The sequence below is a fragment of the Penicillium brevicompactum genome (genome assembly GCF_028827555.1).
Source record: "Penicillium brevicompactum strain IBT 35665 chromosome Unknown utg000006l_segment0_segment0, whole genome shotgun sequence".
In the NCBI taxonomy this organism is placed as follows: Eukaryota; Fungi; Ascomycota; class Eurotiomycetes; order Eurotiales; family Aspergillaceae; genus Penicillium; species Penicillium brevicompactum.
In genome coordinates, this window is record NW_026623209.1 from 5,184,725 (window position 1) to 5,207,325 (window position 22,601).

The following is a 22,601-nucleotide window of genomic DNA, read 5'->3' on the forward strand; positions in this document are numbered from 1 at the left end:
TTTTCAAGATTTCGCTATTGACAATCCCATCGCAATTTAACAGGGTGATTTTCAAGTATAACCTCGGGAATTGAACAAGCTAAGTGGGTGATGGTCAAAATTCCTTCGGCCAATCGTAACGGCTTAGAGAAGCTGAAGTGCCTGCAGGTGGTGATATATTTGGCCCGTGCCAGCGCCCAATGCACGAAGTGACGATTCCAAAGGCATCGTATCGGAGATCTCGAAATAAACAAGTTAGCGGCATGGTGTTTCTTGGCGGTAGATGGGCTCTGGACTTGCCATTTTGGGCAGGAGTCTAGTTAATATATCCCTGCAGGTACTCTGTGCTTTGCCTTGCATGGGCCGGCAAATACGCTTGGTGGAGTACTCCGTATAAACGAAACAAAATACTCATTTTCTGATTGTCTTAATCCGTGTAAAAGTACGAAATAACGAACGCACGGAGTAGATAATGACTACGTTCTCTTTCGGCTCAGAGGGGGAATGAAAGCCAATAATCTTTACGGAGTAGATTTCATTAAACAATGTCGACCCTGACAAAACATTGTAATCTGACTGACACACGATACGAGTGCGACGATGGTTTTTCGCAAATACGGAGTACGGAGTAGAGAATATACAGAAAGGCCTCAATGTAGGTAAATATCTTCTATTCGTAGGAAACAGCCCCCCACCCCTCTTCATCGCTTTCATAGACTATTCAGAATGTAAATACGCTAATGTGTCCCCGTGGCTACGTGCTCGTAAGGACATGGATGCTACGTGGCAGCCGACGAACCTCTGCTGCAATTTGACCAAACCTAGAGTCCCAATGAGACTTCAGGGGCAAATTGCCGATAGAGATCGTCCGTGTCAAACCACCTTGTCAAGTGGGAAAAAAATCAAACAAGAAAAATAAAGACAAGGATATTTCGCCGTTATCTCCACTATAGATGGGTCCGGGGATACGGATCGCACAATGGGATCTGTCTTCAAATGAACCATCCAAGAAGCGGTCAACCGAATCTTCTGTCTCAAGTTTCTTTGTGAATACCCTATCCACTTCGAGGGCTAACTTGTGCCAAATGAGACAGCGCTATGGTATGCAGGTTGACAGCTGTCTAACCGGCCCGTTCCATCCCACAAACGCCTAACGGGCGAGGTTCGTGCGGTGCGAATTATAGTAGCCACGACAGCCTATCTCTAGCTTGGTTGGTGCTCATCTTGGACCCAAAAATTTCTCAACGATCTGAGAACAAGAAGTAAATCGGACTTTTAGCCTCCCAGCAGGCCGGGTCATCCAACGGCTAAAGAGGACAGCACAGGCGACATACATAAAGTATTTCTGAACGCACGGGGCATTGATCGATTGACTTTATGCAGATCAAAATCTGGGAGGATCTACAGAGTACGGAGTACAGATCTGCCCCTTTCCTTTTCTTTCTATTCCCTTTCTCGCGACCTCGGGAAAGTAGATAGATCGATTTGCTGGGATGATCCCGGTTGGGCTAGGTTTCAAGCCTGCAGGTCTAGTAGTGGACTGTAGTATAATGCTTCCGGTATGGAGTGGACCCCCTGTCGGCGCTTGTTTATGGGATCAAAACTATTGGCACAGGGATATCGAGCTGAATCGAGGAGATCCAGGAGCTTTGAGAACCCCCAAACAGCCGGGTGAGGAGTGGAACGCCTTGATGTAAGGTCATTCAAGTATGTACGGAGTATGTATTCTGTTTGTCGGAGTGCAAAGTAGGGCTCCCCCGGGGGAGCACAAGGTTACCAAAAAGGAAGTAGATGGATATTATGTTTTCTACGGAGTACATAGTACGAAGTACAAGTAGCGCACCGAGATGCGAGTTTCGGTGACCATTGCTATGGATGCTTCCGAAGAGACGCCGCTAGTTTGTGTCCGCCGCCGATCGATGGGACATCGTCCGTCTCATATTTGTAAAAGAACACGAGCCCGCTTAAGGAGCATTGACTGAGCAGCCTTCGAAATTATTCACCTCGGCAAAGGAAGTTCACAATGTCACGTCCCTAAAAGATCAGCCACGGGTCGGAACTTGCACCCGTCGGTTCATCGGTTCGATGGCCAACTTTACTTTTTATTCAGTGCATTAGTGAGCGAGCTCCTATTGATCAAGCGAGCCACTAGGCACGCCGTGGTGCATGTGAAGGCTGAAAGGTCACGAGGAGATCCCGCACCCGATCCAGGAGAGAGATTACGAGCGGAAATCCCATCCTACTAACCGATCGAATTTGAGCATTGCACGCTAGTAGCTCGAATCCAGATGATCGGAAATATGACAGGGAATAGAGTACGGAATACTACGGAATACTTCGTACGGAGATCAGAGTATAGTGACAAATAAATGTTAGAGCGCAGACTGAAACCATTCCCAAGGCCATAAATGAAAAACCTTCTATATACTTCATGATCTCACTCAACGGAACGGCCCGCGTGGTGTCCCCGAAACTTATTGCACATTGGCATTTTCGCCCGTGCTGTGAGCGACACTGCAGCTGCCACCTGTACCTTGTTGCACTATACATACTCCGTACAGAGTACTGCGCACTCCGTACGGTCAGATACTCTAACTCCCGTAGAAGGATAACCTGTCCAGTCATAAGCTGGCCCACTTGTGTGCCCTGACTCGCGGACATAAGCCGCACATGCCCATGTGGGTATACGGAGGAAACTTATCATTCCAAAGATCCGGATCCGAAGAGAACGATTTACCTGTCACCCGTCATTATATTATCATACGTCTGAAAAGGGATGTCGATCCGGACGGATCTACGGAGTACTCTGCTGGCTCATTGCATAGGACTAGAGAGTCCGCTCTCGGCCCCCCTCTGTGCCATATTTTAGGGAAAGTGGCAAGCGCATAAGCTACTGTGAGTCGGCCTGTCACCGGTGCCATTATTACTTTTTTCCCATCATGCAGATCTGCCAGTAATATACTTAGCGCTGCACTAGGGCTCTCTCGTAAATGCTGCCCGGGTAAAAATCCTTGTGGGAGTAAGATTGCGTGACTCGGGGCTATAGTATTGATGATCTATATGATACAATACTTACAACTATCTTTTTTGAGTACTTCGTATACGGAGTAGACAAAGGTGTTTTAGATGAAACTACCAGCTTGCAGAGAGGCTCTCTAAAGTATCGCCACGGTTCGGCATATTCCTCGACAGGGAAGATGAAAGCTTCCCTGCCGATAACTGTATCTCACAGGGGTCATATGAAGGCCAGTAGGGACCCGAGAGGAAAATGTGACGACTAGCCAATAGAGGCGTGTGCTGCTTCCCAGGCTGTCTGCATCACTTAGCATCCTGGGAGACTACAGCAGTCAACAAAATCTTCGAGCGGGGTGGTGGGGTGGTGACCCAAATCCCGGGTGCCAAAGTACTCGTAGACCAGACAAGACCAGCATTAGGTGGCAATGGCTCCGTATGGACGGAGTAATTTCAACTGCAATTCCCCTGTTCTCTCTGGGGTATACTCGTATCTATTGTCACAGTATCCTGTAGATCGCCGTTGCCTACCTTATTTTGCTTGACGGTTAACCGCTACCCCCGTCAATTGGGACACCGCTGTTCTGTGTAGATGAAGGAAATGCAACAATGCAGCATGTCACTTCAGCTGCAGCTCAGAATAGACCCAAAGTATTATCACGGGGAGATAACTCGTCAATCTTCCTAGCCTGAAATGCCAAATTAAAGACCTGCAGGTAGATATGGAAGATTAAGAAGAATCTTAGTCCGCCTCGTTCATGCCCAAAATTACATCTTCTAAATCCATTAGTAACAAACATACGAGTCCCACGGGGTGGGCCTTAGAGATGCGAATTGAGAGATGCGAGAACATACAGCTCAATCTACGCGGGTCTGAAGATCCACTTGTTTGACGAACATGACAGGGAACGATGATCGACAACATCTGCTTTGGCGATTGATAGATCTAGATTAGGCTCCCAAGCCCCGAAGACCACACGCTCCACTAAGCCTATCGTACAAAAAGAAAGCATGCGCTGCTACTCCGTACTCCGAACTCCGTAGTGTCGGGAGGGTCATGGAAGACGTAGCAAAAAGAAAAGAGAAGAAAAACCTTTCCGCTTCAGCCGGAAAAAAACAGCGAAGAAAAAAGCAAAAGCAGAAGAAGAAGAAGAAGAAGGCAATGAGGCAGAGGCAAAATTTGCATTCGCTGGACCCGAAACACCTGTTAAACATGTTCCCATTCCATATCCATACTATGCAGGGGGGAAAGAAAAACGCCACACCCTTCTAGTGCACTCGAATTAATTTGGAAGCTGATAGAGCTTGATGAAAGAAGAAGGAGAATTGAAAAAAATGAAGATTGAAAAGAAAACAGGGAAGAAAAAAATAAAAAGAAAGAAGAAAAAAAACGAATTCATGCGTGTCAGCGCCAGCGGGCTGTTCGTCAAGTTTTCATCACTCTCACCACATATTTTGTTCCTTTTTTTTTAATTTCTGCATTTTCTTATTTTTTTCCTCCGTTTTTTCTCATTGATCTTTGTAATCCAGCACGGGGCCAGCTGGGACGTTGGAGCCGGCAATGGCCCTATCATTTGGAAGTGTTGACGATGCATACCAAGTTGGGCCAATGGGATATGTTGGCCCGTAGTCTGGCCCCATTTCGGGGTAATCGAGAACCACACCATTGTTCCCAGGGAACTGGGCAGTGCAGCCGCTCACAGGACCCAAACCAAATCGGGGCATGGGGTGGTTGACAGGAGGGAGACCCGATGGAAATGTGTGAGGCAAAAAAGCCATCGGTGGAAGCTCTGTAGGGAGATATCCTTGAGGGTATTGTTGGATGTGGGAGATGTGGGGAATGTGGGAGATGTGGGAGCTTGAGTGGTTGACTGCATGGCTGGTCTTGATCTTCTTGGGAGGGTGCCCCCATCGGATCCTGTAGGTTCGCGCTGTGAATTACGGCCGGTTGCCTTGGCCGAGCCCTTGCGGTATCTGGTAGTTGATTGGATGCCACCATCCTGAATGGCTGCTGGCGTAAGACGCCAGAAATTAACTGTTTTTTGGCCTGGTCCCATTTCTTCTTTCACGGCCTCGAATCCCTAGATAAAACATAAGTATATGACTGACATGGTGTTTGTAATCGGCGAAGTCCAAGCAATGAGAAAGAGGTGCGAGGGGTCTGTGACTTACTGCATTCATGGAGAGGTTGTGCCGGATGCTGTTCTGCCAGCCCTTATGGTTTGGATCTTTCGCTTTATCGGTGTTGATTTCGAACCATCGATAGATGCCTTGCAAGGAGAGCTTGTTCCCATCGGCACTCTTCAAAGCCCGGTAGATAAGAATGGAGTATGGAAGATTTCCAGCGCGCTCTTTGGTATCTCCGTTGTTCATGCCTGAACCTGTTCTTTCAGGGCTAGGAGCATGGCCAGATTCCGGCGAAGGATACGACGAGTCTGTCGATGTTGATGGCGGAGAGGGTGGTAGGTTTTGCATTGGAAGCATGCCAGAGTAATAGAGCTCTTCCTTAATAGGTGACTGTCGGATGGTTTTCCACTCCGACTTGTCTTCATCAACGTACTCGTCCTTGATCTCTCCCATGGGGCCCATATTCGGGGAATCAATGCCAGGAACGTGGGGTGGGATATCGTGGTGGTTGATCCAGGTGTAGTTACTCGCACCGAGATTTTGGTGAGATAGACCCATGCTGTACTCAGCATCCATCTGGGGATAGAAACGGCTATGCGGAGATGAAGGCACCAAGAGTGGCTGGGAAACCCATCTCGACCAGTCATCTATATTGCAGGGATTATGATGCGGAGTCAAGTTGGCTTGGTAACTGCCAACCGAAGATGAAGGAACTGTTTGTCCCGAGAGGGCACCTGGCCCCTCTCGCTGGTCAGTTGCCATCTGAGCCGAGTTGAAGTTTGAGGAATGATTTGAGGGATCCATAGCTTCTTAAGAGAAGCTTTGTAAGAAGAGTCTTTGATGGGCTGTAGATGAGGATGTGTTTGATAAAGATGAGAAAGGAGAAAGAGTATGATAGAAGTTGAAGGTAAGGGAAGGATACAAAGTAGAAAAGAGAGAAGTCAAGATGGTCTTGTAGAGTAGAAGTACTTCTAATAAAAAATAAATAAAAAAAGGTCCCAACTAGGTCCATTCAATCTTCAAGACCCAGCGCATAGCAGTGAAGGCTCTCCATTCTGCACATAGCCTTGGAGAAGATCAATAGGCCAGACAAAAGACGGTCTGGCCCCAAAGCCTTCCTTGTATCGCTGTATTGTAGAATAGTACAATACTTTTCTACAGAAAACGCCCTAGATGCCCAAAGTCGTGGAACGGAGATTCATCCAGCCAGTGGCCAATGGTTTGACCGGGGGGTGGTTAGAGTGGCTGATCTTGGGTGTGCTACAGCCGAAAAACGAATGGATCTGAGGCACCGAGCAGGTTGAACGGTCAAATGCCCAGTGGGTGCTTGCATATGCTAATTACGGTCATTTTTTGCTGTAATTGTAATTGTGGCTTTTATTTTTGAGGGCAAATCGCATGGATCTAAATCTATGGAGTCTTCTTTTTGGATAATTCCCTTTTTTTTCCCTTTTTCCTTTCGATGAATTTGTTCGCGCTGTCTCCCGGAACGTGTGAATGGCCTCCCCGACATCTGCAGGCTTTCGCCTAGTGACCTGTGGAGGTACATGTCCAGGTAGATAGGCAGTGTTACCAATCGGACTTTGGAAAGAAAACAAAATTCCAAAAAATAAATCCACCTGCTAAAATAGACACACAAGTGAACACTAAAGTACGCCAAGGAAGGGGAGGGGAATGGGGAGGCAATTATCAAGAGCTATATGGCACAAGGCGAGGAAGTATGAAACAGTGCGAGGTCAAATCAAGCATTTGGCATCTTTCAGATATCAAGTTCGGCTTATTTAATCGTGAATATGGGGAATTCTTTCCAGTCCAATCAGCTGAGTGTTCGTTCGTGGTGTTCACTGGATATGAAGTCTCTGGAAAATACACCCCGAAAATCTCCCTGCATAACATCCTCTCCACTCTCCCGATATGACGCCCATGTGGACATCGTTGGTGTTACTTCCGATAATAGATCTAAGACAATTGATCAGTTTTTTGGACGGGAAATATCGTATGGAAGAGATTTCACTTACCCTCTTGAATTGGAAATGAAGCTGAAGAATTCCCTGGGGTTGCGTCAGTTGCGGCACCTGGAGAATATGGTAGCACAACATACCTTGTCAAATGTACTCTTGAAACCCCTCTCACGTTTAGCACTATAGTCCCACTCCTTGTCGACAATCCGGAAGGCGAGATCCTCATACGGGGGTCCAGCCATGAATCGGATAAGACAAGTGTCTTCCTCGCCTGCCTCGGCGGACGACTCACCTCGCTTACGACCGTTCTCACGCTCAATCCGGTAAGTCGGGCCTTTGGTTTTGTCGATCAAATCGGGGTAAAAGATGTTGAACTTGTAACCTTGTACAACCTTGGGTGGCGGGTTGTCATGATCATAGTGAGTTTGGTTGTATTTGTTCCATTCGTACCCCATTTGAACTCGGTTGAAGTATCGTGGTTTGCGAGGCCGGTGCTTGCCCTCCCACTGCGGACGTGAGCTCGTGCTGACGGCCTCTTCGCCGGTAAAGATCTCCTCATTCTCACTAACACCCTTGGCAAGTTCTCTCTCATAAAGGGCTTTAGTGGCTTGCGAGAAGTCTTCATTCGGAATCGAAGAGAACCGTGTAGATGTGGAAGCGGAAGCAGCAGCATTTGTAGATGAAGGGTTTGAGACAACCGCAGAAGACTTTTCTGCCGTTCGCTGTCGCAGTGGGACAAAGCCCATGCGAAGGATTTTCTGGCGTTCACGCGCCTGTAATGATTTAGCATTTAGTCCGGCCATCTTTGACCCGAGGGGAATTGAAACGTACCACATGATCAAGAAACGCCGACTCGTCCATAATTTCCAACCCCTTGTCTTCTGCGCGAACTTGGAACAACGGATCCGGGTCGAGGCCTACAAATTCCGCCGGATTGGCTGTATTCCCATCGATGGTTGGAGCGAGCGGCGCCAGCTTGGCTCGAATCGATTCCGCCTCATCCCTTTGCTGTTTCCTCAATTCGCGGACGCGCTCGTCAATGATATCCTGATATACATTTCTCAATCGTGCCCTGGCCTTCCAAACGGTCAGACTGCGTAGTAATTCTTCCCAGTAGTCTGTATCGATTGGCTCGTTCGAGTTCAATTTCCGTTTTACTTGTACTTCGAGCTTCTGGAGCTGCTCGTATGATTTCGGTCTGAGGAGTTTGTTGATATCGGCAGCGACGGAGCTCAGCGCACGGCCTTCCGGAGTTGCAGTCTTTTGGCGGTCTCGGCAGATAACTTTCATGGTCTGTAATGAGTGCGATTGTCAGCGGAGCCGGAGTTAGATATCGGAGTGGCAATCTCACCTGCCAAAAGTCACGGTTCTGCGGATTCGTTTCCAGGTTCACAAAAGTATCAATATCCTTTTCCAAGTCCCGTAGTTGAGTTTGCGACAAGCCCTCGAACACACCATCCGGGTCCACGACATCGAGGTCACTGTCCGCAATCTCATCGTCCATAGGGTCGCGCGTGGGATCAATCACACGGAGCGTGACCGTCAACCAATCGATGGGCTTCGCGCGTCCTTCTTTAACGCGAATCTCAGCTTTTTTCTTGGCCTGCTTCAAGACGAATAGATCCTCCTGCGCGACCCACTCGCGCTCCTGCTGGTCTTCTTGAAGCATGTTGATCCGGACTTGATCGCGCATATTGCGAGGCTGCGAGGGACCCGATCTCTCATTGTCCCATCTGCGATTTGAGTCTGGTCGGTCGCGCCATTCTCTGTCGTCACGGGGATGCTTCTGCTCGCGCCAGGGTGGCGACCGGGATCGGTCTCGCTGTGAATCTGATCGGTCAGGTTGTCGCGCAGACATCGTCAGGGCGGAATAGTATCTTGGAGTCGGAACAAAGTAGTGGCTATGCCAATACGTGAAGCGCGAGGTCGAAAGGCTCGGGAGATCAGCGGATAAGTCAAGCCTCCGCGGCGTACGGCGAGTTTTAGCGGCTAAACTGTTGCTTATCTGATTGGCCCATGTAATGTTTCTTTGAAGACTCAACGTTTAAAACATACAGCAGTCGGGAAGAGAATACTGGAGACATATGAAAGAAAGAGTTTCAATATAGATCTTTGAGCATATCTGAGCACTGTTTCCACTAACAGAGTGATTGTTAGTGAGGGGAAGTGGAAAGAAGAATTGTGTACATCATCTAGGCCGCTAATGCCGACCGACCAATCTACCCTGCGGCTCTGGGGAACTTCACTCATTAAACTAGTCAACCTCTTGAATCATGCCTCCAAGATGGATTCGTCTTCAACTGCCCAATAAAGATGTGCCTCCCTTGCTTTTCCAATATACATGGACACAACAAGGCTATGAGTTCTATGTAACAGATCTCACCTACATCTGGTCTGAACGGCTGCCTAAGAAGCAAATCATCAAGCGAGCAGAAGAAGATGTTACAACCATCGACCCCGGTGAAGACCCAGAGCAACTCAATGTGCTTCTGGAGAAAATCGGGGAAGCTCTTCAAAATGGAACAGATAGCGTGACGCTAAGCAGCGGGACGCAAGCCGACTCACTCGAAGTCAGAACAACCACCAAACTGCCTGCCCCCCCTGAAGCCTTTGAAGTGGAATTTGATCTTGGCAAAAGAAGAGCCATGCTACTTGACCAGTCAAATGCTGCTTCCGCTTCTCAGGGAGGAGGCCAATTGGGAAGTTCGTCAACGTTCCCTCCTGCAGCAGATCAAACAGAAAGACTCTGTAATCAGCAAGTTCTTGGACAAGATTGAAACAATCGGTGTCGATCTTGGATCTGTTTTCCCCAGCGCTGCAGGCTCTCGGGCGTCTCGTAAGGGCGTCACGCGATCTGAGGCTGCCAGGTTTGTCAAAGGTCTAGAGCCATTCGAGGAACAAAGCTGGCTTGCCGAAGCTGGGTCATCTGATGGGGCCGGATTAGCCACCAATCTACTCCAGGAACTCGCAGATCCTGGTGAGTCTCACGACGACTCGGCGACCGACCGCCAGGGATGGTGGTGTCAGCTTACCAGGTCCCCTGAGGCAACGCCGATCCATGACAAAAAGAATGAGCAAAAAGCCCCACAGAAGCAAGTTGATACTGAAGTGGAGTCCACAGCAAGCAGTGATGAGGACAATGGTGATTTTCAGGTAATTCACATTTCTTTTCAGCCATGTGTTTTCTATCGACTGACTCCCTTTTCTAGCGACAAGAAACACCTCCTCGCCTTAAGTCGCAACCAGCAAAAAGCAACCGCTCACCACCTGGACAAAATTCTAGAAAGAAGATTCCGTCACCAGCGCCATTGCCAGTTGAACCAGAAGATGAATCCACTGCGTCAGATTCCGACCCAGAGCCGGAACCGCGCCGCAGCCGTATTCCAACTGTGTCTAAGTCGCCGGAACCCCCGGTTCCAAAGCCCCAGGAGGAGCCCAAGCGCAAGAAGGGTGGACTGGGTGTCATCGGTGGTAAGAAATATCAAGCTGCAGAGCCATCTGTTCCTCCACCGCAGCCTCGCGACTCCCCAGGGCTTCGAGACACCCGGGCATCACCAGAGCAAAACATAAGGAGCGAGGATCCTCTCCCAGTGTCTTCAACAATACCATCGGCGACGACTACGGTCAAACGAACCGGAAAGCTTGGCATGATTGGTGGCAAAGCCAAAGCCAAAGCCAAAGACCCAGTTCCACATGAGGCTTCTCCGCCAGTGCCTGAGACGCAGGTCCCATCTCCCAGCCAATCCTCTCCCATCAAGCCGAAGGACATACACGGAGCCACTGCAAAGGTAGTCCAGAAAGAAGAGACTCCATTGCCGGAATTTCCTCCTGCTGAAGCCCCTGCTTCTGTCCCGCCTGCAGAGCTTGAAACCGACGAGCAGCGTGCTGATCGGAGGCGTGAGGAGCTGAAGCGGTCACTAGAGGCTAAGAGCAAGGTGCCTGCAAAGAAGAAGCGCAGATTCTGAGTATCTACATGAATCTCCATATTCAATTTCTACAGATTACTCTGTTCGGGGCTGGATAAGATTCCCCACAAGTAGACAGCAGTTCGTGGTTCGGTCGTCGTCTTTACAACTATGCCCACCCCAGTCGATCCATTGTCCTCTGGCGATTCCACGGCTGATCACCATTCCTGAAAAAGGCTATTAGCTGGTATTACAGGGTTGAACTGGAGAAGTGACCCGAATCATAGCAAGATAGTATGGCATGGGACAAATGTCGTAGACCATATGAACCGCCTTCCATCTACAGCCTCAACCTCACAGGTCATTACCCAAGATTTTTGGTGCTTCCATGGGTTGCCCCTAGACTCTAGACTTGATTGCACATGTGCCCATCTTTGCTGAGTTTCTGCACCTGATCGCAGCCCCAATCCCGTCAAACGGGAAAGCTATGAGGTCCGGGTATCTGTCGCAGATCTGACGCTGGAAAGTCAACATAACCAGACCTGATATACCGAGCTATCAGAGTGCACAGCGTCACTGCTAGCCCCGATCGCCGCCATCCGATGGGCTTGGTTGAGTCATTCCTATATCACTCAGACTCAGAGTGAAAGCTGATCCCCAATCCCTAATTCTCTGTTCACGGCTTAGCAAACACTTCCATTTCTCGACCAATCATGATGATTTGACAATTAGTTGGAACCTTGGATGGACAGTTCAAAAGACAGTTCAAAAGACAGTTCAAAAGACAGTTCAAAAGACAGTTCAAAAGACAGTTCAAAAGACAGTTAGAGAGACAGTTAGAGAGACGATTAGAGAGACAGTTAGAAAGAAAGTCAAAAAAAGGCCCCGAAGTTGATGAAAGCTCTCTTCCGTTACCAATCGAAATATGAGATTAAGCGAATACATAACTACGCCTGTGTATAAGCAACTATCGTCGTCTTTTGGCCGCGCGTGAGCGCGGCACTGAGGCTTGTTGTGTCTATGTTAATGTTGATATCATCTACCAAGGGCACAAGTTCATTCAAAGTAACACTGGATCGCGATTGGGGAATCAAATCGAAACAAAATACAAATAAGGAAAATACAAGGGGAGAAAAGAAAAAGTCGTCACGCAAACCGAATCCACGTGTTCACGTTGCGTTAACCAAAATAGGCAATCCAGAATCTCAAGGAGCAGCCGTTCTCAAGAATGCGTCATTTTGTTCTTCCTGCTCATTCGGCGTAACCAGGCGCACGCGCTTGGGCGACATAGCGCCCGGTGAGACGGGTGCCGGGGAGGAACCGCTATTATTCGTAGAAGTGATAGGACCAGCACCGCTACCACCGGAAGCGGCGGCCACGCCAGCTACACCGAGCATGCCGCGGACCTTCTCAACGGCTTTGCTTTCACCCTTTGTCCACGGGTCACGTTTGACGAGGCCGGCGCCGGCAGAGCGACTTGAAGAGTCACGACGCTTGGATTCAGCTTGCAGGGCTTGGCGGTTGGAATCGCGACGTGGACCGGGCCCACAGTCATGCGAGCAGCCAGCTGTGGCACACCCGCCTTCGCTGATTGAGATGTCGCCTAGCCAGGTTGTGATACAAGCTAGATGACCGCCGTGGCCGCAGCCTTGGCACCAGGTCCAGAGGGCGGAGCCTTGGAGTCGAGGTGCGGTGAAGGGCTCAAGGTCTTGAATCTCCGAGGCGGGAACTGGTTCGGTGGGAACGGAGGATTGCGATGAAAAGCTTACACCGCCACCGGTGTCTGGGTCGGGACTGGTGAGGGTGGATGATGTGCTTTGTGGCAACTGCTGGCCTGCTACCCACTCTGGGGGTGGGTCAAGGCTCATACAGATGGAACATGCTGCTTGTGGCGTGCTGCACCGATGGCACCGCGTGTTGTCTTGTGTTGGGTTCTCAAATGGTCGTTGGCAGGTGTAGCAGTAAACGTTGATGAAGGAATCTGATTGGGCGTAATCATAGACGGCTGGGTACGTCGAGACGCAAGACAAACGGAGCTCCGCTGCCTCTAGATCCATCGAATGCCGAATCAAGTGCTCATTGTAAGTCTTGAACACCATCTCGCACTCCTCATAGGGGAGAATTTCCTCGCAGTCTTGGAACAGAATATGAAGCTTTTGAAGCAGATGGGCAGCAGTCTGTATATCTACAGAGCTACTGCTGCTGTGGTAGTATCGAACTGCCTCTTGCAAAATAGCCTCAACGCCCCACGGCTTTAGATCTTTGCCATCCGAAGAAAGTGGTATTTGAACCCGCGAGATTCCATCAATTGTAGAGTTGGGGATGCTGCTCATGTAGGGAGCACCCTCTGTGGGGAAGTGGTCTACTTGTGCATCAAGCGGCGTTGATTCTTTGATCAACGGCGGAGGGCTAGATGGGCGCTCCAAGTGAAGTCGTTCCATTTCCATGGATACCTCGTCTGGTATCTCATCTTCTGGTTCCTCCCGAGTGGAGGCCAGGTTTGATTCTCGCCTCAATCCGTTGGTCCGAATGGCGGATTGCGCAGTATCTTGGAACTTAGAGGGATCGAATTGTCCGGTAGATGAATACGACGCACCCGCGGACTTCGAAGGATGAGAGCTGTCTGTAGAGGTAGAGAACATTGGAAAGCTCTCTGAAGAGTCACGACGGCCATAGCGTTCAACGGCTGGGGGGCGATTAGATTCCATTGGCGATTCAAGAGTTAAAGGCTTCTTCGGATAATTCTTGTAATCACGAATCGCGGCTCGCTTGTCCTCGATATTTTGATCAAAATCATCCTCGGAGTTTTCTCGAGGAAACTCAGGATGCCCTCGCCGGCGCCATTCTGCTTTACCGGCGATTGCCCGCGGTGCAGATCGTTGATCGCCGTCCATGTCATCTCGAGATGGATCTCTGAGCCGATCAGAAGCCTGTGTATCATCCAGTGGTGATACTCGTCCTCGTGGGAGGGCTCGGTGGCGAGTATCGGGATCAGACATGGCCCAGCCGTTCTGGTCGCTCAGAACCGATGGCGGCAATGGGTCAAGGTCGATTGCACCATCACTTAACGAGGGAAGTTGAGAAGCAATTTGGGAATCGGTACTAGACCATGAGTCTTTTGGGGAGTCAGGCAATGGTTGTGCAAGCGGTGTAGTCATGTTGGAGGTGCTCTCAGACTCAGGGACCGCTTCCATGACTCCTTTAAACAGTCGGCTCTTGACCCTGTCCTGTCGGCCATCTTCAATTCTGGATCTGTCAGTCAACGATCCGTCCTTGGATGATCTGTCTTTGAGAGAGCCTTTGGTCGGATTCTCCCTGGTTCTTCGTTGTAGCTCTTCAATAATGGCGAATCTGACAATCCTCCATGTCTGAGCCAACTTGTCTAAAGATAGCTCATCTGCACACTCGGCATTATGATCTAGAGACTCGATTAAAGAGTTCAAAGTCTCGACATGGGATTTTGATTCACGATTCTCATCCATGAGCGAGGTGTAATGGCTTGCCAGATACCGGAAAACTGTTTGATCATTGGTGGCACCTGGGATATTGGCGATCATTCCAACCTGACTAGGTCCCGCGGTCATAATCTTGGCAAGGCCTTCGTCCAAGGGGAGCACTGGAATCAAATCCACGGCTACAGGCGGAGTACTGCCCAAAGACTTGGAGGGTCGAATCGCAGCTGATTTTGACTGTGCTGGCCGAAGCGAGGACGCAAGAACAGCTTCGTCGAAAGTATCCTCTGCGGGGCTTTGATTCAAGGATTTCTCCTCGCTCTCATCCACCCCTTCCTCGAGGTGAAGTAATTCAGCAACATTAACGCCCCGGGCGCGCCGTCTAGGTCGTGGCTGGCCAAATGCCACAAAGTCTCCATTGGGGCTCCACGCTACCGAGCACATCGGTCGGCGAGTGACCACAGTTGGCGCATATCGAACATCGGTTTGCGTAAAGGCACCAGCCTCGCCCACTGTCCACAGCAGATCTTTCGAGCGCCAAAGCAGATCGGTCGCTGGGTCGTCGTACCGATCAAACTCGCGGAATGGAACATGCGGACGGCGCAGATCCCAGAGGTGAACACGTGGATCTTCCTTATCGTAAGAGGTAACGACCTGTGATGATTGCCATTCTCCCGAAGCAGGCGACTCGCCTACCCAGGAAGGAGGTCGCCATCGCACATTGGTGACCGCCTGGGGTGTTCGGAACTGAAACGCAGGTTTCTGCCGTCGCTCTGCAGACGAAGAGAAATCCCAGACTTTGACCTGGCGGTCCGTGCCACCGCTGACAACATGCTTCCCATCCGGGTGCCAGTCGACGGCGAAACACGGGCGATCGTGGGCGGCAATTCTCATCAGCGGGGCATTCACTTTGCGATAATCCCACATCTGGATGGCGCCGCTGTCCGAAGCGGTCGCGAAAATAACCCCATCTGTGGGGGACCACCGGACGTCTCGGATGGAATCACTATTGCCCTGGTACGAATGCTTGCTGCCGCATGTGGAAGTGCCCCTATTCGCAGACGCGGTGCGCAAATCCCACATTCGAATTGTGCCATCTTGGCTCCCAGACAGAAGCCAAGAAGGAAGATGGGGGTTAAAGGCGAGCTTGTGAACCTGACGATTGTGCCCCTGGAAGCGACATAATTGGAGGCCGGGCCGCTGTAGGTCGTAAACGACAATCCGACCATTGGCGACTGCAGTTGCGATTATCCGGTCATGATTGCCATGTGACCATTTCACATCGTTGACATTCAATTGGTCTTTGTGTGGCATTGAGACGCCCGTGTTATGGTGGGTGGACGCATAGCTAATGACCGCATTGCGAATATTGAACTCCTCTGAAGAGTGATCTGGCGAGACTCGAATGGTCTTGAGGATCTCCTTGCCGCCGATGACCGCATGTGTCCGGTCGGGTGAGATGTCCAAGGCGGAAATGGCGATACCGGTTTTATGAGTGACGGTCTGCGGTTCTCCTGGACTTTTGTTTACGAACGAGCGCCGTTAGAACCCAAGGTTTCCATTGGTTGATAGTGATACCGTTCCCCGATCACACTAGCTCCGATGACATCAAATGGCGGGGGTGTGCATTCAAGACCCTCACTTTCACGTCAAGGGATGTGGGCAGGGAGGTCTAGCGGTGAGGGTGACTTACAGTGATTTAGACCTGATTGACCGGGTCCCATCCGCGCGACTGCTTTGAGGGCTAGGTGGCCTGGAGCCCGAGAAGAACGGTTGGGCGAAGCGAGCTAAGGCATTGGCGGCGCGGTTCGAGTACTTGGGCGGAGGCGGAGGAGGGGGAGGGACTGACGAACGCGAACCTGAGAGGTTCGACATCATTGACAGGGCTCCATTCTGGCACACGACCAGTGACCGAATTGGAGATAAAGAAGCGGAGAGTTGGAGATCGTCAAGGGCGCAAGCGGTGAAGGAAGAACCCTGAGGCACCCCTCTCGTCACTCACTATAACTAGGGTTGTTCTACGCACTCTCCGTATACCAACGTTCAGACTGTCCAATGACATCTTCACTTCAGGCTTACAAGGTTAGATTAGGTAGTCGTACCTTGAACATTTTGATTGTCAAAAATGCACCTTTTTACCTCCGAATTGTCACTTCATCGGGCCGAAACACTTGTTAAGAGCGGTCTAGAAGACAACACATGAGAGGGATCAGATTCGATCTTCGAGGGTTGATTAATTTGTAATTTTTGTGTGTTTTCTTCTCGGAACGTGTCTAGTTAACAAAGTACGACCAGGGTAGTCAATTTTTGGACCAACTATATAGCGACGATGTTAATTCGATTGTCTCACACCAACCGGGGGATCGGGAGGTGGGACGCGAAACACATGGAGAATTCATAGATCGAGTGGCCACACCAGAATTGCGCCCCTGGAGTGCCACCGAGTGAAAAGGGCCAGGCGTTATGAGACATCAATCATCTCCAGCTAATCAGCTCTAGGGCTATATGCCAATGCAAAGCTCAGACAACAAAAAGTGCCGAAGCAAGCTGTAGTCACACATCGATGGAAATCTAGATGATCTACTCCGCACAGATATTAATATAAAAATTATATATATCACCAAATGTGAATACCTCTAGGACCTCGGGATCTGTGGGCGTCATATATAAATTGACATGCCCCGGAGAGGTGCACTATTTTACGAAGTACTTCCAAGGTTATATTTTGCTTTTTTTACACATAGTTTTCTTGTTGTGAAGTCATCACCTGGGCAGACCTATGCGAGGATTATTTGGATTGTTCTCGATCTAAAGATCGACAGTTTCCATTCTCTCCCTTCACTTCAGGACGATTTGAACTCCGACCATCGGGCAGAAAGACCAGGCGATGTGAAGACCCGAGATTATTTCGGAGACAAACAAACCCAGAACGTACGGAGTATACGGAGTACTGTGAAGGGAGTATCAAAAGCAGGGTTAAGAGGTAAGAGATCCCTCACTGTGTGGGTACCCTACTGCACTGCTGCAATCCACACCGTCATTCCGCTCATCCTACCTGTGATTCGTCCTATTCTCTTTATTTTGTGACTTTTTTTATGACCTTTTTTTCTCAACCAGATTTTATATCTGGACTGGACTCCATCGTGAAAAAAAAATAGAAACACGAAATTTTCCTTCCGAGCCGAAAAGTTTAAGCTCGTTATAATCCTGTCGTTCTGATCTGCTTGATTCTTTCATTTTTCATTTAAAGTCATCTGTTTCTATTTTCATATTTTTCATATTTTTCCACATTTTCCTTACCCATTTCCTATTTCTTCTCCTATATCGCGACGTAATTTACTTATTTTTTTGGTGCACAAAGCTTCGAGTCCACGTGGAGACCTGTTGCCTCCCCGCGTCACATTATCCCATTCCTCGCGTCGATCCTTCGCCATACCCGTCCAGTCCTTTCCGATCCGAACCACACCTCCTTAGCTCTTGTCATGGAACTCGTTTAGAGTCCCTTTCTTATCTCTATGGATTCCCACGCAGCCCTTGAGCTGCTGGAGTACTTGCGCATATGCTATCCTATCTTCCTCTTAATCCTCTTTGTCATCGCCTTCATCACGAACACCGTCCTCATTGCAAAGAAAGCCCGCAATGATGAATCGCAGGGCTTCGGCCCCGGTGGCAGACTTCTCCCCCAACGATCCCGCAGTGTTCCTTACAAGCCGCGAGAGTTCTCGCGGAACGTCAAACGACTGTTCACCTTCCTCTCCGCAGCCATCCCTCTCACTTTCGTTGCCGATGCAACTATCTATATCCTACATGTCATGACCGCAAGGTCAGAGAATTGGTGGCGAGGTCAGCCTGCAGTGGTATGTTCCCTCATGATTCCTTCGAGCTTTTTGATGTAGCAGTGGCTGACTATGCTCCTGGGAACAGATTTACATTGTCGGCTCCTTCTTCGTCTACGCAGTGCTGCTCATGGCACTGTTGGACACAACACCATCTCCTACAATCGCCCAATTTGTGTGTTGGTCCGTCGCCATCCCCATTGAATTGGTGATTCTGAGCACGTCCCTCTCGATCTATACCTCAGTGCACCATGAGCCAATTGTTGGAAACCCAGAAGGTGGGCGGCTTCGCAAAGGCATCACCTTTTGGGAAATCCTGGAGGTCGGATCCATCAGTCTGCGAGTTCTCGTGTTATTCACACTAGTCGTTCTTTATGCTTGTCAGATCATGAGCTTGAAGAGCCACGAGAAGGCAAACCAGCGGGCCAACGAAGCCACAGAAGCCACAGGACTCCTGGACTCAGGTAGAACCGAAAATGGCAACGGTAATGGCCACACCAATGGCAATGGAAATGCAAACGGAGCAAATGGTCACGGATATGGCTCAACAAATGGAAACGCTCGTCCTGAGGCTCCGAAGCCTGATCCGTGGGTGCGTCCGACCACTGTTCCTTCCACCAGCTGGTGGGAGTATCTTGCTGGATACTCGCTCTTCTTCCCTTACTTGTGGCCATCCAAGTCTCGCCGGCTGCAAATCGTCGTCTCATTCTGCTTCCTCCTGCTCCTGGCCCAGCGAGCCGTCAACGTTTTGGTGCCGCACCAAGTGCAGGTCATCACCGACTCCCTCGGCAAAAACGAGGGTGAGACCTTCCAAGTGCCATGGTTCCAAATATGCCTTTATGTGGTATATCGGTGGTTGCAGGGAAACCAGGGATTGCTCAGTTCTCTGCGATCCAGCCTCTGGATCCCCGTGAGTCAGTACTCCTACATGGAGCTCTCAACTGCCGCCTTCGAGCACGTGCATGGCCTCAGCTTGGACTTCCACCTCGGTAAAAAGACAGGAGAAGTCTTGTCTGCACTGAGCAAGGGCAGTTCCATCAACACCTTCCTGGAGCAGGTCACCTTCCAGGTCGTACCGATGCTCGTCGACCTTGTCATTGCGTTCGTGTACTTCTTAGTTGAATTCGATGCCTATTACGCTTTGGCTGTCGGTATCTCCACATTCGGCTATCTTTATGTCACAATTCGGATGGCCCAATGGAGAGCTGAAATTCGCAGGCAAATGGTGAATGCTTCAAGACAGGAAGATGCCGTCAAGTGAGTTTGAACGAAGCCGATGAGGAGTTTGGTGGGAGACGCAATACTGACACAGCTTTTCCAGGAACGACTCGATGGTTTCATACGAGACTGTCAAGTATTTCAATGCCGAGCAGTATGAATTTAACAGGTACCGTGGTGCCGTTGGTGACTACCAAAAGGCTGAATATCATGTTTTGTTTTCCTTGACACTGCTGAATACTTGTCAAAATACAGTATTCATGATGGGTCTTTTGGTGATGTGCTTTATCTGCGCATACCAGGTCTCGATTGGCCAACGCCCCGTGGGAAAGTTCGTGGGGCTCCTTACCTACATGGTGCAGCTTCAAGGTCCGCTCAACTTCTTCGGTACTTTCTATCGCTCTATCCAGTCGGCATTGATCAATGCCGAGCGTCTTTTGGAATTGTTCCGCGAGCAGCCAACCGTGGTCGATAATACTCGTGCTACTCCATTGGCAATGTGCAAGGGCGATATCAAATTCGAAGATGTGGAATTTGCCTACGATGCGCGAAAGCCCGCCCTGAATGGTCTTACATTCCACTGCCAGCCTGGAACCACAACTGCCCTAGTCGGTGAGTCTGGCGGAGGCAAGTCCACTGTCTTCCGCCTGCTGTTCCGGTTCTACAACTCCGAGAACGGCCGCATTCGCATTGATGGACACGACGTCCAAGATATCACCATTGATTCGCTTCGCAAGCACATTGGTGTGGTACCCCAGGACACTGTACTTTTCAACGAGACTTTGATGTACAACCTGAAGTACGCCAACCAGGAAGCTTCTGATGAAGATGTTTACGAGGCCTGTCGTGCCGCCAGCATCCACGACAAGATCTTGGCGTTCCCCGACGGCTACAACACCAAGGTCGGAGAACGTGGACTACGACTCAGCGGAGGTGAGAAGCAACGCGTGGCTATTGCCCGTACGATAATAAAAAACCCTCGTGTTATCCTTCTGGATGAGGCTACCGCTGCATTGGATACGGACACAGAGGAGCATATTCAAAGAGCCCTCTCAACACTGTCAAAGGGTCGTACTATGCTGGTCATTGCTCACCGTCTCAGCACAATCACGACGGCAGACCGCATTTTGGTTCTGTCCGAAGGCCAAGTGGCCGAAAGTGGTACACATGAAGAGCTTCTGGCCATGAAAGGCCGATACGCCAGCATGTGGCGGAAGCAAATCCGAGCGCAAAAGGCAGCAGCGGAAGCACAGGTTCTCCAAGATCGAGCCGAGCGAATCCGCACTGCAACCACCAGCGATGACAGCTCGAGCCAATCTGACGAAGACCGGAAGGTCGGCGCTCGTCGAACCAATTAAATTAACAATGCCCAACAAAATCAGGGCTCAAGATTGACTCTGACTTTTCATGTTTCAACATGTGCATACGCGTTCTTATACGTTTTGTTTCTCCTAGTTTTTTTGCAGAAAAGTTCGAAGAGGCAGTAATGATCGGAGGTAGCTTGGACTGGGGCTAACTCCCCAGTCTGTGGGTTGAAATGCCTCTTGCTCTTTCAGTTTTCGGTTCGTTCACTTTCTTAAGGTTTGTCTCGTTCCTCCATTTCATGTTGGCGTTTGGGGTCCACGATGCGTACGATGTCATTTTCCTTGTTGTCTTGCCTCTTGTCCTTGTTTCATACGAACCCAGACGCAGAGGGTCAGGGTTGGGACTCCTGCAAAATCAAAATAGATTAACTGCTAGGCTCAATATTAATATAAGATTTCAGTCCATGTGCATGACTAGCGTTGATCAAAAGTACTGCCATCAGATCTTCAGGACGGGGGCCAGACCTGTGCTCTACTCGTGAGAATGGTTCTACTCGTACTAGCCTCTTTTGTACCTCACATCCCCGAAATGAAGTATACGAAGAATTAGACACATAGACTTATTGGAAACTTGCTCATATGACGCTGTTGCAAGCCCTAGAGATTGTGTACTGACTTTGCAGAAATGACAAGGGTCCCAAGGTCAGCTCTTAGCTCATTGATAGGGCCTTGGTCCACTACGTATCTCCGCCAAGACCTGGACCCAGAAAGCTTTACCTGCACTACAACCCAGACAGCATCACCACCTCACATCTCATATACCTTAAATCGACATACAGACCTACACACACACCATGAAATCACCATCTCCTCAACTCCTCCGCGCACTGCGCACCTCGTTAACCACCACTCCCAACCTCACCCGGTTTTCCGCCATCCCATCAATCGCTTCTCCATGCCGTGCCATCTCCAGCCCAGGCGCTGTCCTCCCATCAGCACGACGCAACAACAGCTCGACCGTACGACCAAGTCGCATGGTCTCGCGTGCGCACGCTCACAAACCCACAAGCCGCGATCGGGGTCCGGAGTCGCAGGAAGATACCCAGACAGACTTCAATGCGCTGAATGTACTGGGTAATATCCCTGCGCCGACCACGGCAATCGACGCATGTCTCGACTCTGGCTTCCATCTTAACAATGGAGTCAAGGTTAGCAACGGCGATGGAGTGTTGCTTGTTGGTGGCGAAGCTTTCGCGTGGCGGCCGTGGAAGGCCGTCGAGGGGGCTGAGAACGACAATGCGGCAAGAGACTCGATGCTCAATGCCAAGGGGCAGTTTGAGCTTGATGAGTCGGTTTGGGGCCTGTTGGATCTTGTGTGGCCGAAGCCTGGTATGTCCATTATCTGTTGCTCATCTTTTCGTATGCCGCTGAGTTCGGGCATACAATTGATCTGATTAATTGCAAGATTACAAGATTGCTAATGGATATTTTTGCTCGCAGATATGCTCATTCTCGGCCTTGGTGGCTCGATGTTCCCGCTTTCGCCCGAGACCAAGCGTCATATCAACTCGCTGGGTATTCGGGTTGATATCTTGGATACCAGAAACGCGGCCGCGCAGTTCAACCTGCTTGCTACGGAGCGTGGTGTCACTGAGATTGCTGCTGCAATGATTCCTATTGGATGGAAGGCGCGACCTCTCTAAGTTCTGAGCTGTCTGGTGGATGGCATGTCTGGTAATTGACATAATTCAGCATATGGCGTTAGCCGATATATAATTAGACATATCTCATGTCCACCCGAACCACG

General features: G+C 49.9%; 6 protein-coding genes across 6 annotated transcripts; 3 read left to right on the top strand and 3 right to left on the bottom strand.

Annotated features, from left to right (window-relative positions):
* Positions 1–4,500: 4,500 nt before the first annotated feature.
* Positions 4,501–5,694, bottom strand: N7506_010188 (transcriptional regulator family: Forkhead; the record flags this gene model as incomplete). Its single annotated transcript, XM_056959481.1, is given in 3 exon segments — positions 4,501–4,922; positions 4,934–5,072; positions 5,164–5,694. The coding sequence occupies 3 exon segments, from the start codon at positions 5,692–5,694 to the stop codon at positions 4,501–4,503; spliced, it is 1,092 nt and encodes a 363-aa protein (XP_056808871.1).
* A 1,365-nt stretch (positions 5,695–7,059) lies between these two features.
* Positions 7,060–8,937, bottom strand: N7506_010189 (splicing factor cactin; the record flags this gene model as incomplete). The annotated part of the gene is made up of 5 exons (XM_056959482.1): positions 7,060–7,077; positions 7,137–7,169; positions 7,220–7,852; positions 7,911–8,372; positions 8,431–8,937. 5 exons carry the CDS (start codon positions 8,935–8,937, stop codon positions 7,060–7,062), a joined length of 1,653 nt encoding a protein of 550 aa, XP_056808872.1.
* A 415-nt stretch (positions 8,938–9,352) lies between these two features.
* N7506_010190 (uncharacterized protein) lies at positions 9,353–11,044 on the top strand (the record flags this gene model as incomplete). Its single annotated transcript, XM_056959483.1, has 3 exons — positions 9,353–9,649; positions 9,687–10,232; positions 10,289–11,044. 3 exons carry the CDS (start codon positions 9,353–9,355, stop codon positions 11,042–11,044), a joined length of 1,599 nt encoding a protein of 532 aa, XP_056808873.1.
* Positions 11,045–12,189: 1,145 nt separating this feature from the next.
* N7506_010191 (WD repeat protein) lies at positions 12,190–16,311 on the bottom strand (the record flags this gene model as incomplete). Its single annotated transcript, XM_056959484.1, has 2 exons — positions 12,190–15,955; positions 16,130–16,311. The coding sequence occupies 2 exons, from the start codon at positions 16,309–16,311 to the stop codon at positions 12,190–12,192; spliced, it is 3,948 nt and encodes a 1,315-aa protein (XP_056808874.1).
* Positions 16,312–17,951: 1,640 nt separating this feature from the next.
* On the top strand, positions 17,952–20,848 carry hmt1 (putative vacuolar ABC heavy metal transporter (Hmt1); the record flags this gene model as incomplete). Its single annotated transcript, XM_056959485.1, has 3 exons — positions 17,952–18,293; positions 18,361–19,529; positions 19,594–20,848. The coding sequence occupies 3 exons, from the start codon at positions 17,952–17,954 to the stop codon at positions 20,846–20,848; spliced, it is 2,766 nt and encodes a 921-aa protein (XP_056808875.1).
* An 800-nt stretch (positions 20,849–21,648) lies between these two features.
* N7506_010193 (Mth938-like domain-containing protein) lies at positions 21,649–22,497 on the top strand (the record flags this gene model as incomplete). The annotated part of the gene is made up of 2 exons (XM_056959486.1): positions 21,649–22,183; positions 22,295–22,497. The coding sequence occupies 2 exons, from the start codon at positions 21,649–21,651 to the stop codon at positions 22,495–22,497; spliced, it is 738 nt and encodes a 245-aa protein (XP_056808876.1).
* Positions 22,498–22,601: the final 104 nt, after the last annotated feature.